The sequence below is a fragment of the Vulpes vulpes genome, chromosome 12, assembly GCF_048418805.1.
Source record: "Vulpes vulpes isolate BD-2025 chromosome 12, VulVul3, whole genome shotgun sequence".
Taxonomy (NCBI): Eukaryota; Metazoa; Chordata; class Mammalia; order Carnivora; family Canidae; genus Vulpes; species Vulpes vulpes.
In genome coordinates, this window is record NC_132791.1 from 74608005 (window position 1) to 74626468 (window position 18464).

Sequence of the window (18464 nt, forward strand, 5' to 3'; positions counted from 1 at the left end):
ATCCCCTACCGAGTGGCCCGCAAGAGCTACTGACAGCAGAGGCCGAGCTGCGGTCCACGGAGCACCTGCCTTTTTGTCGGGCAGAGATGGCCAAAGGGGCCTGGTTGGCAGCTGCGGGTGAGGCCGGGTGCGTGCTGCAGGCATGAGGCTCTGCAGAGAAAGCTTGGGGAGCCCGCACCAGCCGCGGCGGGAGGGGTGGGGGCCGCCGGCGGCGAAGGTGGCATCCTGCAGCAACCGGGGAGGGGACTCTGTGGACGATACATGTGAACAGAAGTGGGCAGAGAAGTCTGCCCTGCCCGTCCCATCAGTTCCCACTACGTCGCCCGGGGCTCAAACACCTCAGGGAAAATCTCAGAGCTCAGAACACACAAAGGACCAGGCAGTGTGCAAGCCAAGGAATGCAAAAATAGACTCCAAACTAAGTTTGAATGTTTATTGTGGCCGGACTACAAAATTTCGTTCAATGTGATAAAAGCAAGATACAACTTGTATGTGTAGTAAAGCCCATTAAAAAAAAAAAAAAAAATCTCTCTGAAGTAGGATTCCTTGTCATTTTTTACAATACCTTTCCATATATGAATTTATCACAATGAATATACATTACATTTATGTCAACAGCAATAAAAAAACACAATTTTCAAAATGTCCAATGTGTTTAGTATATACTGGTAAACCTTAGTATCAGACTTCTCCTTGTTCCAGCTCACACGTCAGACACATCTGGTTACGTTATCTGCTTATCTCCCAGCATCTGGGCTCCTGCTTTGTTTCCCTAAACTCAGGAACCAAATACATTTAGTCATGGAATACTTGTAATTACTTTAAAAAAAAAAAAAAGATTTACTTATTTGTATGAGAGACAGAAATAGAGGCAGAGACATAGGCAGAAGCAGGCTCCCTATAGGGAGCCGGATGTGGGACTCAATCCCAAGACCTGGGAGATCACACCCTGAGGTGAAGGCAGATACTCATCCACTGAGACACCCAGGTGCCCATAATTACTTTTTTTTTTTTTTTCCCATAATTACTTTTTATATTAGTCTCATTCCTGCCTCCATTTTTTGTCTTTGGTAGTTTCCTTTTTCCCTTTTCCTTCTCATACACTAATTTATACTATATTTTTTGTAACTGATATACTTAAAGAATATATTCTCTGTAAATCCATTTAAATTCCTTTTGGAACAAGACATTATAAATAACAGGTATGTCTGGCTTATATAGAAAAACGTAACCTTGATAAAGAAACTCAACTACAGTAGGTGTACTGTAGGGACAATGGTAATGCCCACATGATAATCTCCGTCTACGGGAGCGAAGCACTGCGACCAGGATAGACAAAGCATCTAAGAACCCAATATCCCTCACCTTTCAAGGAAGAGGGAGAACTGATAAGGTGTCCAGAAAGAAAATCAAGAGTCTTCCTTCTCCTGGAACCTATGGAGAAAGAAAGGACTCATTATATTTAGGCACAGAGGTTTTAGCAGTATGAGACAAACATTCACTTGAAAAATTAAGGAGGGAGTTTTATTTATGACATTGTAGACGACTAGCTCCCCGAAACAATCCTTCAAATTCAAGACAACTAAAAATCCTGGACTAAAAACCTAAAGGACAATGAGATAAAATCTCACACAGATCAAAATGGTTAAAAGTAATAAGTCAGGAAACAACAAATGTTGGAGAGGATGTGGAGAAGTGGGGAACCTTCTTGCACTGTTGCTGGGAATGCAAACTGGTGCAGCCACTCTGGAAAAGTGTGGAGGTTCCTCAAGAAGTTAAAAATAGAGCTACCCTATGACCGGGCTGGATGAATCTGCACAACCTGTGACTGTTATCTTGGGGTTGAGTTCAAGCCCCACAGTGGATAGAGATTACTTAAAAACAAAATCTTAAAAAAAAAAAAAAGATTTATTTACTCATGAGAGACATAGAGAGAGAGAGAGAGGCACAGACACAGGCAGAGGGATAAGCAGGCTCCATGCAGGGAGCCTGATGCAGGACTCGATCCCAGGACTCCAGGATCATCATGCCGTGGGCTGAAGGCAGTTGCTAAACCACTGAGCCACCCAGGGATCCCGAAAGCTAGGTCTTGATAAGCGTGGTGAAAGTACAGAACACCGAAGACAAGGAGTTCTCAAATGGTTCAGGTCTCTCTGGTTCCTGAAATCACAGGTGATTCTCATAAAAGCAAGAGCACTGGAACAAGCAGCAGGATTCAACACGCAGACCACCCAGAAATACCTGCCTTCTCTCTGTTCTCATTCCTTTAAATAGCTTAAAATTCGCTTCACTGGCTATAAGAAAAAACTAACAAAAATGTTCTTTTTCAAAAATGAAAAAAAGAAACACAAATGTCCCTGTTACCTGAAAAGAGGACAGGACCAAAGGAAATAACCGTTTCTTGGGTACAAGAGGGAAGTCACAGGACATATGTGGCTAAGGACCAGAGGGAGAGGGCAGAGGGCCAGGGAGGGCACACCTGCAGCTGGTGCAGGTGTAGAAGACGGTCTGCCCCTCGTCAGCTGAGCGCATCTGTCTGGTGTGGTAGGCCATTCCCTCGTGACCACATCGGGAGCAGCGCCTGTCAACCTGGCAACCAAAGGGCGCGGGGGGGGGGGGGGGGGCGGTGTCAGGGAAAGCCAGGATGACCCCTGCTTCTTACAGGGGTCTCACTGCATGCTCTCCTCCAGCACCCCTGCTTCAAAGACCCCTGTTTCCCCAGACCTCAGCACTCAACCCTGCAGTTCTTCCCGCTCTCCCTGTGGATCAGTGTTGGCATCACTCACTCACCATGGGTCCCTGGAGGTCGGTCGGGCTCCTCCTGCACACCCGTCACCCCAGGCCTCAGCACTCAACCCTGCATGTCTTCCCGCCTTCCTCGTGGGTCAGTGCTGGGGTCACTCACTCACCACGGGACCCTGGAGCTCCGGCTCCTCCTGCACCGGCGCGGGCACCGCCGTCCCCACCTGGTTGAACACGATGCGGGTCCTCACCACCTTCCCCTCGAAGTCTGCGGAGCAGTAAGCGCTGGCTGCGGGCACCCCCGGACCCCCCGCCGCCCCCCGCGACCCGCCGCTCCCGCGCCCCTCACCCCGCACGGGGACGCCGAAGCCACAGCGCACACAGGTGACCGTGTCCTGGGCCCCGGGCAGGGGCAGGACGGAGCCGCAGTCCGGACAGAAGTCCAGGTCCGACTGGAATCTGGAGCCGGAGGGCGCGGGGTCCATGGCGCAGAGGGTGCGACGGCGGGCAGCTCCGGTTCCGTCCAGGGACCCCAGCGGCCGCGAACCGAGCCCTCCTCCCTGGACGCGCGAGGCTCCGCGTGAGGACCAGCCGGCTTAGTGCGGTCCTCCAGGGCAGGTGGGAGCACCCGCCGAGCGGAGCGGGCTAGAGCGTCCGCCGCGCAGTCGTCCATTGGTCGTGACGTCACAATCCCTCGCCCAGACCGCAGTCTGCCGCGCCGGCGCCCTTGGGTGTAACCTCACAATCCGGCGCCCCGACTGCTGTCCGCCTCGCCGGCTTCTGTTGGGTTGTGACGTCACAATACGTCGCCCCGACTGCTGTTCGCGGCGCTGGCGCCATTGGCCGTGACGTCACAATCCGGCGCCCGGCGCCCCGAGAGCCCCAGAGTGGGGGACGAGCGCCGTTGGAGGCGGACGGAGGTGCCGAAGCCGGGATAGGAGTTCGGGTAATGGCCGCTGCGCCTCCGGACACTCCCTCAGGAAGAAACCCAGGCCGGGGATACGTATTTTCTGGGACCCAACCTCGGGAGCGTTGCTTCTGGAGATGTTGCTGAGCTTCCCGAATAGCGCCCCCGCCGCCCGGAGCCAGTGGGCACGGTTCCGCCCCGCCGGCCTGACCCGCTCTAGGACGTGCTCTAGGACGTGCTCTAGGAGCAGGCCGGCGGGGGAGATGAGGGCGGGGGGCGGGGGCGGGCGGCCCGGGCCCGAGGCTGACTTGGGGCCGTCCCCCTCTGCCGCGTCCAGTAGCCCCGGGGCCGCCAGCCGTGGGTCACCGGGGAGTGACGAGCGCGGTTGCCGTTCCCGAGTGTGAGGCTCACGGCCGTCAGGGAGCCGAGCTGCGTCCGCTCGTCAGGAACCACCGTCTGCGGGGGCACTAGAGGAGTTTCTGAGTCCCTGCCCCCCATGGCTCCCGTCCGCCTGTCCCCGCAGGACGTCGTTCTGTCCGACTCGAAGGGGGCGGTCTGCCGTTTAGACCGCGAACGTTAAAATTAGCCTGTTTCCCTCTTTGACTCTGTGTTCCCGACTCCGTGACCGTGCAGTGCTGCTCCACGCAGAGTTCAGCGCGATCCCGGTGGGCCAGTGTCGTGAGGCCTGGGCCTTTCCAAGCACAAGTGTCTGTGGAGCTGGGGCGGCACCGTTGGAAAGGATGCTGTGACCTCAAGGGGTACAAAGGACACGGTGGAACCCGCCATGAGAGACCCACACAGGGCATAGGACTATGGTGTCTGCACCTCCAGGAGGACTGGCTGATGTTTCAGTAAAAACATGGACATGGCACCTCAGGAACAAAGGAGAAAGGTGCTCAAATACCAGCGACAAGGGAACCAGAAGATGAGTTCTAAAAACTGATGTTGAACACAAACCGTGCTGGGTTGTGTTCTGGAAAGTAATAGGACGGTTACCTTTGTTAAATATCAAAATAGGTGTCCATGGACAGATAGGAACATACGCAAGAAAGTCAGCGAGATCCAACAACTGATACCAGGCTCATTCCAGTAACAGAGACACATCGTATTTGTCAATCTAAATTAAAGGTTACCTCCCCTTTACAGTCTAAATTTCAGCATGAAAGTGTTACAAATGATACAGGTATCACCATGGAAACCCTGGCTGGTTTTCAAGTGACTTAGGATAATGTTTAAAAAATGTTGTGTTCAGAGGAAGGGAAAATCACTGTTATGTAGAATAGTCCGGAAAGACTTTACAGAGACTTGGGCTTGATCTGTGGAGGAGAGACCATTGCCAATTATTGAGGACTTACACTGTCCCAGGCTCTTTAATCTAGTTTGTTTGTTTTTTATAAGACTGAGAAGCAGACCTTTGTCTCCCACATCCATCTTATAGACCAGGAGACTGACACATTGTTACTTGCCCAGAGTCACACCTCAGAGGTGGTGTGATTAGCGTTCAGACAGCCCTGTCAGGCCTCAAAGCCCATGCTCTTGCCATAAAGAGTCTGAAGGGCACAGAGATGAGATGCCAGGCATCCCCAGGGGCTTCAACACGACCTCACAGTAAACTCACAGTACACTGGGGATGACATATGAAAGGCTGGCAGTCTTCACTTGTGTTGCCGTCAGCCTGACCCACAAGAGAAGAGGGACCACTAGCCAAGTGCCAAGCCACGAGACTCAATGGGAATGGTCTCATGGATTTGGGATGAAGGATGAGTGGCAGTGTAAGGCAGGGACACGGAGTCGGGGTGACCAGATAAGAACAGAATTTCAGAACGGAAGGCTGGAAGGCAGAGATGCTATATGTGCTGATAGAGGCGGAGAGGGTCCGGACCCAGAAACTACAGAAGGAGGATGGACTGCGAACCCTGGAGTCAGGAAACCTCTCCGAAGACAGAGCCTGGGAGGCAGAGCGGTCTGATGGAGAGGTGCTGGGGCAGCACAGTAGCAAGGAGCCTATGTCTTCCCGGCCCCAGACTCGGGACTCAGACTGGTTCACGTTGAGTCCTCGGGAGATGTGAGCTTCTACTTTCTGTGAAGGGCTTACGTGCTGGTCCCAGATTCTCCACTGTGGTAGTGCGGTGCTTTCTCATGGAGGAGGCAGACTTCTTGTCAGTCAGTTTGGTTAGGTCAGTGTGTGGGAAGATGTGTCCTGACGCCTCCCACGCTCTAATCTACCTCTGCTTTTTTATCTTACAGTTTGGCCTGGGCTAAAGCATCACCAGACCCTAGGATTGCCGTATACCAACAGTCCCCACTGGAGAAAAAACTCCTGGTAAATCATCTTCATGTTGTGCCCTTGGGAACTGCTAGGAGAAGGAGCCTTGGGTTTAAAACCCTGTGCAGGTGACCCCTCCCTGGCGGGTGTGTTTACCTATATCCATACCTGCAAAACAGTATTCTGTTCAAAATGCCCAACACTAGGGCAGCCCGGGTGGCTCAACAGTTTAGCACCGCCTTGGGCCCAGGGCGTGATCCTGGAGACCCAGGATTGAGTCCCATATCGGGCTCCCTGCATGAAGCCTGCTTCTCCCTCTGCCTGTGCCTGTGCTTCTGCTTCTGTGTGTGTGTGTGTGTGTCTCTCATGATTAAATAAATAAAAATCTTTAAACAACAAAAAGCAAAATGCCCAACACTACATATTTTAAAACTAGTGATTAATTTTGGTGACCAGTAATTCAACTCTGAGAGCTCACAGTTTCAAATAGAATTGATGGGAGTAAAAATCACAGTGATTATGCCAAAAAAGCATTATAAAATTCTCTGCCCCACTTTGACAGAACCTGGGTGGTGTGCATAGCACGGCAGCACGGCAGCTGATAACCCAGAAATACCAGGAGGAATATGAAGCACTGTGCAGGGAGCAGGCTCTGTCTCTCGACTACTGGCTTGCCAAGGCAGAGTCCTATTACAATAAGAGGATAGTGGAGATGATGAAAGAACAAGACACAGGCCATGAAAAGAAATTGGAGGGAAGGATGACCCAAAACCTAGAGAAACTGAAGCGGTATTACTTGGTTCCTGACCAGGAGTTGAAGCACATAGAGAGGCACATACACCGCGTGGGGCAGGTCAGAGAGCTCAAGAACAAAGCAAGTCGGCACCTACCACGGCCTAGTGAAACAAAGTTCCCAAGGATCCTGCCAGAAGAGCGTGGTGTCCTGGGCACACAGAGGAGGAAGCAGGTAAACGAGCGGGAGCAGATACAGATCAAAGATCACCAGCAGCGCATGCTCCAGGGAAGAGAGGTCCTGGAGCAGAGGCTCCAGGAGGGAGTCCTGAGACAAGGCCAGAGCCAGAGGCCCACACGTGACCGGTGTGCAAGAGCCGAGAAAGAAACCAAAGAGTTTGAAAGCGTTACCGTATACCCTCTCTTCCAACCACGCGGTCAGAGTCGGATTAAAGTGAACGTTCTCATGGAAAAGAATAGAGAGGAAGCCATTACCATTATAAAACCACATCAAAGAAAATTCTTAACGATGCCGCCCTTTCTGCGAAGCCAAATAGGAAAAATAAAAGACTAGTAAAGTTTCAGTGCGTTTGTAATAAAATCACGTGTCTTAAGTGAACTTTTGTTTGCAGTACTCCTTCTTGTCTCTCCCAGAGTTCATGGATGTTTGTATCTGATTCTGGAGCACCAGGTTCTGGATGTGAAGCTGGGCAGAGTGGGTTTTACTTACCTAGTGTTTGCTGGTGCAGAGTCTTGACGTCCAGGGTCCCCACCTGGTCAGTGATGCTGAGCAAGGGATGCTCCACCACTCCCCCTACTCCCAGCCCTGGAAGCTATCACGTGAGATCTCTGTAGGTCTGCCTATTGTCACAGCTTTATGGGGAACTACTGACCAGGCCCTCAGCATATGCTGCAACCCACAGTTTGTGTGAGCAACTGCACCTGAGAGTGTCCTGTGTGCGCCATGTGGCCAGTATGAGGTCCCTGCCCTTGGGTAGCATACATGTGGTGGCCACTCAGGTGCTATGCAAGGGTGACGACCTACCAGGTCCCACTGAGCCGGAGGGTAGTGACCACCTAGGTGATGTGCGGGGAGGGATGCCCCACCAGGCCCCACTGAGCAAGAAGGGCTGTTGTCTCAGTAAGTAGTGACTGCTCAGGTTGGTTCCAGCTCCATGTGTCACTTTCTGTCGCCCATGGAAACAACATCTTTCCAACCCACACTCATAACTCAGGAAACAAATTCCTGCATTGAGTGAGAGTTGTAATCACCAAGCAGAATGAAATGTATTGGTTTCACTTTCAGTTCATTGTCTCTCCAGACACCCAACAGGCAAGGAAGGTGGGCTTGAGAGTCGGTGAGTGGAGCATCAGGAAGGGAAATGGGACCCCTCCTCAAGCTGTGCTGGTCCTGATGCAGGAGCCCCGCACCAGCAGCTTACTGGTCACCCTACTGCACTGGTGGCAGCCTCCACTAGGCTTTTCCTCAGGGGTAAGACTATTGGCTCTCCCCCCGAGCCCTCACCCCCACCTGCTGTGCCTCCCACTCGAGGCTCACCCCATGCAGTCCCTGGCCTCCCACCTCCATGTCTTAGGGGTGGATCCCCTGCCCTGTAACCATGTGTGTTGTCAGAGCATGAGGGGCAGGAGGCCTGGAAACCCAGGTCAATGGGGTAGCGGTACCCCTTTGAGTTGACTGGGACCAAAGAGCAGCCTCATACATAACTGGAGGGGAGCCTGGCCGGCTCAGATGCTGGAGCCTGCAACTCCTGACCTCAGGATCCTGAGTTCGAGCCCCACGTTGGGTATAGAGATGACTTAAAAATAAGCTGATGTTTCCTGCAAGGATTTTCAGGCTGGACACATTGGTGAGGTCAGCAGCCCCATTTCTCCAAATCTAGCATAAACGCAACTGGTGATGGCAAGGCAGTGTCAAGCTCATGTGGCTAAGAATAAAAGTCTGAAGAAGGGCTTAGTTTGGCCCAACCTGATTCCATCATCTCCCTTGCCAACAGCTAGCCTTCCATCCCCTGCATGGAGTGTGAGCAATGCTGTAACCAGCCCCAGCCTTGAGATTGTGACTCACTCAATGCTTTCCTTTGCTCCTGTATTATTTTTTTCTCTTCAATGTGAAATGAACATACAAATGAAAACGTCTGTGTACAGTTGGAAGAATAGTAACCTGTATGGGTCCTGCTACCTGGCTGAGCTAAAGGCCATGCACTCACCCCTGCGAACCGTCCTGTTCCTCATCCCTCCAGGCGTCACTGTCCCGACCATGTGCGGATCATCACCTTTCTGTAGCACTTGCCATTGATGTATGCATCCCTAAGTGACATAATTGTGCAGCTGCCGATTTATGGATTTATGGACATGAAAACAGACTGCATATAAAAATCTCCTCTACTCAATATTTTTGAATTCACCACTTTGAGCTGCAACCCGTATAGATCATTTTCTTTTTTTTTTTTTTTTCCCCTTTGAAACACTTGATTTGCAGGTTAGCAAGCTCCATTGAGTGTCCTGCAGCCTCCCTGGCCGTCCCTTCCCAGGCTCTGGGAGCTGGAGGACTGCCAGCACACTTGCCCATCAACCTCATGGCCTCGACTTCAGCATCTCTGTCCCCCAGTCACCCCTGGTCGGTGTGTATTTCTGGTGCAGTTCACTGCATGACAGGAATATGCCCACCCTCATTACCTGCTCTACTGGAGGTAATTTTGGTTTCCAGTTTTTGCTTTTCCATTTTTTATTCTACAAATAAATGTTTTATTCTGTAAATGTTTTTTAAAACATGTTTCTGGTGCACAAGTGCAAGAGTTTGCCCAGGACATCTAAGCATGGTACCTTCCTGTGATGAGCCTAGTCCTGGAGCTGCTTAGATTTCCACTGCACTGTAGTCCATACCCACAAGCCTGTAGGGTCTGTTCAAATATTTGTTGAAAGAAAGAGGACATTTCTTCAAATGTTGCCTGCTAGAAGCAGAGCTGTGTGTCCAAGAGAACCTGCCCTAAAATACAAAAACAGCTGATAATATGCTGCTTCTATCCTGTCCATGCACAAACATAGTCAAGCTCTCTTTGTTATATTTCAGTTGAGATACTAACATATCTTTATTTACTTATTTGTTCTTTTAACACCCTCCAATAAAATTCATAATTTTATTTATTCCCTTAATAGAACTTTCTCTGGTGTCTTCCAGACAAGGGCACCCCATGCCTTCTTCTCAAGGCACCTGGCCACATAATAGTTTCACTGAAGTCTGGATAAAAGGGTTCCCCAAGGAGGAGGACAGGGAGCTGAAATCCTCAGAGACACTGGGTAAGGAGTTAGTAGTACTTCTCTGTTCTCTGCTGAGTGAGAGTTCGGGTTTGTCAGCCCTGGGGCACGCTGGCATCCCCCAGTAGAGTTCAGAGCTGTGGGATTTGCTCTGGGCTCCAGCTCTGCCACAGATTGGCCCACTTGAGGAATGGTTCAGTATGTCTATGATGGAGATAAGAGTTTCCTCACCCGGTTATCCCAGTGGGATAAGTGACCACATAATGTCATGAAGTGTCCTGGTTTTCTTTCCCTACTTTCATACTGCACTGTAAGCTCCTACCCAAACAGAAGTGCAGGGACCCCACAGTGCAAGTTGAGACTTCAGAAGAAAGATACAAATGAAAAGAGGTCAATTAGTAGACAAGGGAAAATAGCAAAGAGTAGAACTTTTCGGCAGATAACAAAGCAAGTTTTGCCAAATGCTTATAAGTGGTTTGAAATCTCTGGGTGCAGGATATGTCGGTGGGTGAATAGAGACCGTGGAAGGCCTAAACATTCAGAGCCCGTGTATGGATTCTTGGTGATCACATGCTCCGCTGACAGGGGTGTAATGATGAATAAGACAGGTCCTCTGCCCTGTATGAACTTACAGTCTAGTAGCAGAGATTGAGACAGACAATCATTACAGACATACTGAAGTTGTACAAACCAAGAGAAACTTTTTTTTTTAAGATTTTATTTAAAGAAAAAAAGATTTTATTTATTCATGAGAGACACCCTGAGCCAAAGGCAGACGATCAACTACTGAGCCACCCAGGTGTCCCCAACTAGGAGAGACTCTTAGCTCTAGGAAAGACACAGGGTCGCTGGTGGGAGGGGGCTGAAGGTATGGGGCACATGGAGGATGGGCATGAAGGAGGGCATGTGATGGGGTGAGCACTGGGCGGGACAGGCAATGAGCATGTTTTATACGCTGGCCAATATTTAAATTACAAAAAGAAGTAATCAAGCCAATGGAAACATTCTAAGTGCTTCTGAAACAGTAGAACAGGATGCCCAGCCCTGCAGTAGAGCTGGAGAGCCTCTTGAGAAAGCTTCAGGGAGGAGGTGGGCACTGGCGGTGATGGTAATGGGTGAGAAGGGAAGGCCGGCCAAGAACAGCAGGTGCGCAGGCCTGCAGGTGACTGGATAGGGTGCAGGGCTCAGGCGGGGGCTGTGCAGGAGGCCACGAACTGTCGCCTCCATCTTGGCAGCACTTTGACTTGGACATCTGGAAGGCCAGACAGGCAAGAATGGGCAAAGGGAATGGAAGTTACTGACAGGAAAACAGCATTGAGAAGCTGCCATTCAGTATTTGTTGTTGTGTCACTGGCATCCACCCATTGTTCAAACAGGATTGGAGGAACACCTGGGTGGCCCAGTGGTTGAGCGCCTGCCTTTGGCTCAGGTTGTGATTCCGAGGTTCTAGGATCGAGCCCCACTTTGGGCTTCCTTCAGGAATCCTGCTTCTCCCTCTGCCTGTGTCTCTGCCTCTCTCTCTCTCTCTCTCTCTCTCTCTCTGTGTCTCTCATGAATAAAATGTTTGTTTTTTTTTTTTTAAAGTAGTTGGAAGAGGCAGTCCGTCCGGGTGGCTCAGCGGTTTAGCACCGCCTTCAGCCCAGGGCCTGGTCCTGGAGACCCAGGATCGAGTCCCATGTCAGGCTCCCTGCATGGAGCCTGCTTCTCTCTCTGCCTGTGTCTCTGCCTCTCATTCTCTCTCTGTCTGTGTGTCTGTCATGAATAAATAAATAAAATCTTTTAAAAAAAATAAATAAATAAAGTAGTTGGATGAGGTGTATCTGAAGAAGATAAGAAAACCAGGAGATGTTATTGGAGGAACGCACCCAGCTGATACTGTTTCCTTCAGAGTTTTCCTGTGTGAATGTGGCAGGAATTTCCAGCAGGTAAGGTGCAAGGGTGGAAGAAGGAGTTTCCTTCATATGGCTTATTTTCCATGGGTAGCAGGAGCCAGGTCATCTGTTTAGATGATCTGTTTAGAGATAGAGGAAAAATAAGTCTTGAATAGTGGATTCCCACTGTACTAGGGATCCTGGAATTCCTTACGATAGGCTCGGGAGTCTCCCCTGTAGGAATGATGCTGGTCATGGGGTGAGAGCGCAGGGGATACAATCAAGGATACTGTGATAGCATCGTATGGGTCAGGGCAGCTATACTTGTGCTGAGCCAGGCGTGACACACAGGCTGTGCAATTGCTGTCACACAACTGAAACTAACAGAATGTCACATGTCAACTACACTCAAATTGAAAAATATAATACTGAAAAGTGTGATGAGTCAAATACAGCAACTTAAGTTCAAATTTTGTTTGCAAGCCTTAGAAACTGGCTTGGATAGGTGTAAAGACAAAAAGGAAAATCAGTAGAAAGAATCTTTAAATATTTCATATCCCTGGGCCTTGCGGCATAAGTACACCTACCAACTTTTGTTTCTGTATCTTTCCTTGTACTTGCTCCTCCTGTTGTGTGTTCTCTTAGTGGGAAATGGCGCCTCTCCGCTTCCTCAAAACCTTATCCCAACACCCATTCTTTCTCTTTTGAAGCTGACTGCTCCTTCTCAACTAGGTCATTCCTCTTGAATTATATCCTCAAATCTCTCCCATCTAAATAAATTATGAGGTGTTCCCTTGCAGTCCTTCAGAGCCAGGCCTCTCAGGAAGTCTGTGGAAGTTGCCTGCCTTCTGGACCCAGTGCCCATCAAGCCACCAAGTCCCCTTTGCTGAGTCATCAAGGAGCTTCATGCAACTAAAAGCCAAGGGTAGAATGGAGGGTAGAATGGAGAAAGGAGAAGGTACTAACAGCAGGCAGAAGACCTGGCAGTCCTTTGGCAGCAAAGGTGGCATGGAAGAACCATCCACAGCTTGAAGGTAGGAATCCAGTGCTTAGAAACTAGGAGGGCTGAGGGGTGGCAGAGGGGCAGAGAACCAACAGAGCCTGTTTGAGGCACTGGGCAGGACACCTACCGTACACGGTGAGCCAGCAGTTTGAACACTCATGATAAAAGACCAGACTGATGGGATGCCCAGGTGGTCAGCGGTTGAGCGGCTGTCTTTGGCTTAGGGCTTGATCCCAGGGTCTGGGATTGAGTCTCACATTGGGCTCCCAGGGAGCCTGCTTCTCCCTCTGCCTGTGTCTCTGCCTCTGTGTGTCTCTGATGAATAAATAAAATATTGTTTAAATTTATTCATGAGAGACACAGAGAAAGAGACACAGGCACAGGGAGAAGCAGGCTCCATGCAGGGAGCCCCACGTGGGACTTGATCCTGGGACTCCAGGATCACACCCTGGGCCGAAGGCAGCACTATACCACTGAGCCACCCGGGCTGCCCTAAATAAAATCTTAAAAAAAAAAAAAAAAAGTGCCAGACTGAACCACTAACATGGGTTTAACTAGGGATGGGCAACCAACTGTTGAGAGTTAAGAAATCCCCAAATAGAAACATTCTAAGTTTACATGGCAGGAGATGGCAGACAAGTATGTGACCTTCATACTGGGTCAGTTTGTGAAATAAGACTGAGCTCTAAAGTGTGTCTGATAGTATCCTTAGCCACAAAAGTTGAAGTGCTTGGAAATTGAGCTTCAGGATGTAAGGTTTACAAGGTTGGTGTGTTGTTTAAATAGGTCTAATTGGGGGCACCTGGGTGGCTCAGCAGTTGAGCGTCTGCCTTCAGCTCAGGTCATGATACCGGGTCCGGGGATCGAGTCTGGCATTGGGCTCCCTGCATAGATCCTGCTTCTCCTTCTGCCTATGTCTCTGCCTCTCTCTGTGTGTCTCTCATGGATAAATAAAATCTTTAAAAATAAATAAAATAGATCTAATTATAAATTCAGAGCCAGGCCTCTTAGGAGGGCCTTTTATTGGGTTAGTATCACAAATTAAAATAAGGGTGAACTTGGGCAGCCCAGGTGGCTCAGTGGTTTAGCACCGCCTTCAGCCCAGGGTGTGATCCTGGAATCCCGAAATCAAGTCCCACGTGGGACTCCCTGCATGGAGCCTGCTTTTCCCTCTGCCTGTGTCTCTGCCTCTCTCTCTCTCTCTCTCTCTCTCTCTCTGTGTGTGTGTGTGTGTGTCTCATGAATAAATAAATAAATAAATAATCTTTAAAAAATAAGGGTGAACAAGAGTGCATTTATCCTTCAAGGAGGAGGGCAAGCAGGTCAGCAAGCCAGGATAGCAAAGCTTTTTAAAATTCACCAGTTACCTCCTGTCAACTCAAATAGTGAATAAGCTGCACTTTATCTATCATAAATCCTATTTTTGGTGGCAACCTCACAGCAAAGAGTAGAATAGTTGTGTAGAGGAAGAAAATAAAACTTATTGTCGGGATTCCTGGGTGACTCAGCGGTTTAGTGCCTGCCTTTGGCCCAGGGTGTGATCCTGGAGTCCCAGGATCGAGTCCCGTGTCGGGCTCCCTGCATGGAGCCTGCTTCTCCCTCTGCCTGTGTCTCTGCCTCTCTCTCACTCTGTGTCTCATGAATAAATAAATAAAATCTTTAAAAAAAAAAAAACTTATTGTCTGCCATGGATCAAGTAGAATTAAGTTTTTCATTTAATCATCAACACATCTTGATTCCAGGGTAATTAATATGTCCTGACTTAATAAAGAATGAACTATCTATAGTTTCCCATATTGACATAAAATTTTGTTGAGAGGAATAAGAAATTTAGCCAAGAGATCTGTCAACCTTTCTGGGATGTGCATCATTTCTGGGATGTGCATCTAACATAGCCAGATATTCTTTTACATTCATACACATATTTTACAGATGTCACATTCTGTTCTGAGAGTGTGGGGGGTCTGTCTCTTCATTTGCCCAAGGTCTCTCTGGTGAGCACAGTCCCTCTGTACACCTCCCACAGACCTGCTTCCCCTGAGTCCCAGCTGGGCACCTTGTCTTCTCAGCACAGTAATCAACACCAGCGGAGCCAGTGGTCCCGAACCACACCAATCAGAACCCCTCCTTGTTCCAACAGGAGGAACAAAACATTTTACAACTGTACAGAAGCCCACTATGCACTCCGCTCTGGTCTGTGTGGGATGTGGGACTTGTGAGCAATGTGCTCAATCATGTGGTCATTATCCTCATAATCTAGGACCGAGGAAATCTGAGATTCCAAGTAGGTGGGCTGGAATTAAGCTTGAACCTCTAAGCACTGTCCCCCTCTCATTTTGGCAGCAAGATTTTGCTGCAACAGGAGGTATAACAGACCAGCCTGAGGCAAGTATGAGGCTATGAGGGGAGGAAACACCAAGTCCAGGGATTTCCAAAATAGATCTGTATACCTCCTCTCCTGATCACTAGGAAGTAGCCAAGAGGAGAGGATATTGGGGAGGGATGGCAGCGTGGGGTGACCAAGCTGGCTTACGGGAGTGTGTGGGCCAGTAGGAGGTGAGGGAACAGACTAAAAATCCCTGTTAGTGAACTTTTGAGAAGGCTGTTCAGCCTGTGAACAGTGGTAGGAAGCACGTAAGATCCACAGTTACTTTGACTATCAGCCCATTGTCAAGGGGCTTCTCAGTAAAAGGCACACCATTGTCCAACTGAACACGGCCTGGAAAGCCAGCAGCATAACCACCATGCTACTCTTGGAGCAGCTGATTGGACCAGAAAAACAATGCTCTACCCTAAAGTTGCATCAGCAGTGGGGAGGACCACCACTAGGTTTGAGGGATGCTCAGAGGTCCGATGATGTCTGTCTGCCCGGGGCAGATGTGGGCAAGGCCCCTCGCTAGGGGGCCTCCACCCTGTAAGATAAACAGGTCAAATTGACAATAGTCTCAAGTCCAATAAGAGCCTGTGTCCTTTGTGCCCAGTCTGTCTTGCCAGGTCCAGGGTGATGGTGGATCCAGGCAGCAAAGGGAGGACTCCCTTCATCAGAGAGCAGGGTCCTCCTGGGAGTGTCCCCCGAGTGACGCAGGTGGTCAGGTCAGCAGCTGGGGTCATCTAGTTTTCCAAGTCCAGATCAAATAGCTAGGCCGTTGGGACAGAACTTATAGGAAGGGTGATAAGGGGAGCGCTGGTAAGAGCCATGAAAACGGCCTTGGGTTCTGCCCAGTGGGTATGATGACAGCCTCCCTCATTGATTCTCAATAACTGGCGCTGGGCCAGACACGAGTGACCCAGGACCAGGGAACCAAGAGCCCTATGGATGTGATATTTGGGCAGGTCAGTTGCATCCTTAGATGTCACAAGCAAGGCTTATCAGATCCTTCCCATGTTGTGAGAAGCTGAATCCCAGCTAACCCACCCTCAAATGTCACTATGAAGCCAGAATGTCAGAAAGCCACCTTGGGTCAGGTGTTTCATCTTCATAGGAGCCCAGGGACAAGCTAAAGCCGCTTTTCCAGCAGAGTTCTCCTAGTAACCGCATCAGGAAGGTGGTGGGTCAAAGCTCCAGGGGCCGCTGAGCTCAGGCCACCTCCATTGGCAAAACCATCAGCCTGTTGGTTTGAAGCTTCAAGACTTTCCTCAGGTGAAATCTCAAACTAGCCCCGAACGTGCAAGAAAAGACAAGGCAAGAAAAGTGCCTGTGCCACTCTGCATAGGTACGAGGCAAGTTTAATGAGTAAGGAAGTTCACAGGACAGTTGTCTTGGGTGCTTGCAAGACAAGTTGGTGTCCGCATCTGCCAGCCAGAATCTTAAAAGTTTCCATAAAGGCCTTGACTGGCTTTAGTTATGTATTCAGTCCTTACTCCCTGGAGATTATGTCCTCGAAATACCTCCCACTGTGGAAATGGTGGTAGAATGTCCATCCCAGAGGCAGGGAGAGAGTGTGATTGCCGAGGTCCTGCTCTCAGTCAATGGTGGGCATGTCCTCTTGATGGCTCCTCCAGTGGCAGTTTGCCAAGCTTGGTAGGTTGCTATGATGGAGCAGAGGTCTTCCATTTTATTGCCTACGAATGAGGAAGAATTGGGGCAGTGGTTATGGACCAAGAACCGGGAAACCGACACAGGCTTTTACAATTTACAAAATACTTTTGTAAAGATGGCTCCCCTTAAATCCTCAAAGACAGCTGCCCACACGGTGCTCTGGTCGTTGCTGCACTCTAGAGCTTGGTCTCCTCAGCACTCTGGTGGTGAGCTTGAGGGTTTGCATCAAGATCTGGAGCCATGCGACCAGAAGCAGGAGGGCCTCTCCCTTTGCCCTTCTCATCAGCCCTTGGTTGTGTCGATGCCTCAGACTCCAGGGACAGGGTTGCCACAACTCTCCAGTCTCCAGCTCTTCACACCCATCAAAGTCCAACATCTGCCTCATGTCTTATCACATTGGTGTCACCCCCACCCCACATTTCAGAATGCTGCTCAGCATGTCATCAGACCTGACTTAGTTTTCCTCACCTGGTTTTTCCTCATCATGGTGCATATGGCGCTGCTCTTGGCCCAGGTGACAAACTTACCAAACTAGTAAGTCAGGTGGGCATCTGTTGCAAACCAAGCCCTGCCCTGAGTGCTGTTGATGACTAATACTGGGCCATCCCCACCCACTCCCCAAACCTATGGTCCAACGCTTGTGTAAACAAGCAAATGCCCTTTCATTCCCTATCTCTTTGATGATCCTCAAGACTTGAGAGTCGAATCCAAGTGGCACACTGCAATCCAGGACCAGCTGCCTAGTTCTGTAAATAAAGTCATTTGTAAGCAGGGCTGGGATCATAGCAGGATGAGGAAGGCAGGTTCCTGCAAGTGCAAGGTCAGAGCCGGGTTCATTAGCTCTCATGGTTAATGGAAAGCACCTATGTCAGCCCATCCCCCAGCTGGCTTCCATTCTGGTAAAGAGGGGGCTGCAGCCCACTGTTTTCCCCGCCCCTCCCCAGCAGTGAGCATCTGACTCTGACACTGCGGGAACCACCTCAGCCCACGGATGACGCAGAAAGCAGTGAGCACTGAGCCTGGGGCCCAGGGAACCCTGAGGTCTAAAGCCTGCACCTGGGATGTCTGGGTGGCTCAGTGATTGAGCACCTGCTTTCGGCCCAGGGTGTGATCCTGGAGTCCAGGGATTGAGTCCCACATCAGGTCCCTGCATGGAGCCTGCTTCTCTCTCACCTCTGTCTCTCTCTCTCTCTGTGTGTGTTTCTCATGAATAAATAAATAAAATCTTTAAATAAATAAATAAATAAATAAATAAATAAATAAATAAATAAACAAACCCTGCACCTGCCAGCCCTGCAGCTGACACACTGGTGCAGAGACCTGAAGGCAGAGCATATCCAAGGGACTATTTCTTACCTGTACAGAAAGAATAACGAGTCCAACCTTAGGAATGTTTGTGGGGATTCACTGGAGGCCGTGTTTGCAGAAGTATTTTGTGACTTGTGAAACCCTGTGCCCATGTGAAAGGGATGATCACAGCGCAGAAGGGAATATGATGAGTGCTGATGTGGAGATGTTGGGGTTCAAAGCCCAGGACCAAGAAAGAATTCCCGAGACGTCTTTGGTGTAAAAAGGTGGTTTTATTACATGGGGACAGGACCCATGGGCAGGAAGAGCTGCCTTGGGGT

The 18464-nt window shown here is 49.8% G+C and overlaps 2 protein-coding genes across 3 annotated transcripts; one reads left to right on the forward strand and one right to left on the reverse strand.

Annotated features, from left to right (window-relative positions):
• Positions 1-419: 419 nt before the first annotated feature.
• POLR1H (RNA polymerase I subunit H) lies at positions 420-3420 on the reverse strand. The gene is made up of 5 exons (XM_025988887.2): positions 3092-3420; positions 2910-3010; positions 2480-2589; positions 1366-1434; positions 420-772 (listed from the first exon to the last, which is right to left on the reverse strand). The coding sequence occupies exons 1-4, from the start codon at positions 3225-3227 to the stop codon at positions 1410-1412; spliced, it is 372 nt and encodes a 123-aa protein (XP_025844672.1). The 5' UTR covers positions 3228-3420; the 3' UTR covers positions 420-772; positions 1366-1409.
• A 43-nt stretch (positions 3421-3463) lies between these two features.
• LOC112912143 (putative uncharacterized protein ZNRD1-AS1) lies at positions 3464-7266 on the forward strand. Of its 2 annotated transcripts, none has more exons than XR_003233468.2 (3): positions 3464-4832; positions 5897-5972; positions 6478-7266. XR_003233468.2 is itself a non-coding variant. In XM_025988884.2 (3 exons), exons 1-3 carry the CDS (start codon positions 5494-5496, stop codon positions 7219-7221), a joined length of 1041 nt encoding a protein of 346 aa, XP_025844669.1. In that variant the 5' UTR covers positions 3464-5493; the 3' UTR covers positions 7222-7266. The 2 variants fall into 2 exon arrangements, 1 of the variants encoding a protein (XP_025844669.1); XM_025988884.2 differs by having other exon boundaries at positions 3464-5714.
• Positions 7267-18464: the final 11198 nt, after the last annotated feature.

Bases quoted from the DNA above. Each gene is read 5' to 3' on its own strand.
- POLR1H (XM_025988887.2), bottom strand. From the start codon at position 3,227: ATGGACCCCGCGCCCTCCGGCTCCAGATTCCAGTCGGACCTGGACTTC. The intron at 2,590-2,909 runs GTGAGTGAGTGA...TTTGGTTGCCAG, and splicing joins CGGAGCTCCAGGGTCCCGTG to GTTGACAGGCGCTGCTCCCG. The intron at 1,435-2,479 runs GTGTGCCCTCCC...CTTTCTCCATAG, and splicing joins TACACCTGCACCAGCTGCAG to GTTCCAGGAGAAGGAAGACT.
- LOC112912143 (XM_025988884.2), top strand. From the start codon at position 5,494: ATGCTATATGTGCTGATAGAGGCGGAGAGGGTCCGGACCCAGAAACTA. The intron at 5,715-5,896 runs GTGAGCTTCTAC...TTTATCTTACAG, and splicing joins ACGTTGAGTCCTCGGGAGAT to TTTGGCCTGGGCTAAAGCAT. The intron at 5,973-6,477 runs GTAAATCATCTT...CCACTTTGACAG, and splicing joins CACTGGAGAAAAAACTCCTG to AACCTGGGTGGTGTGCATAG.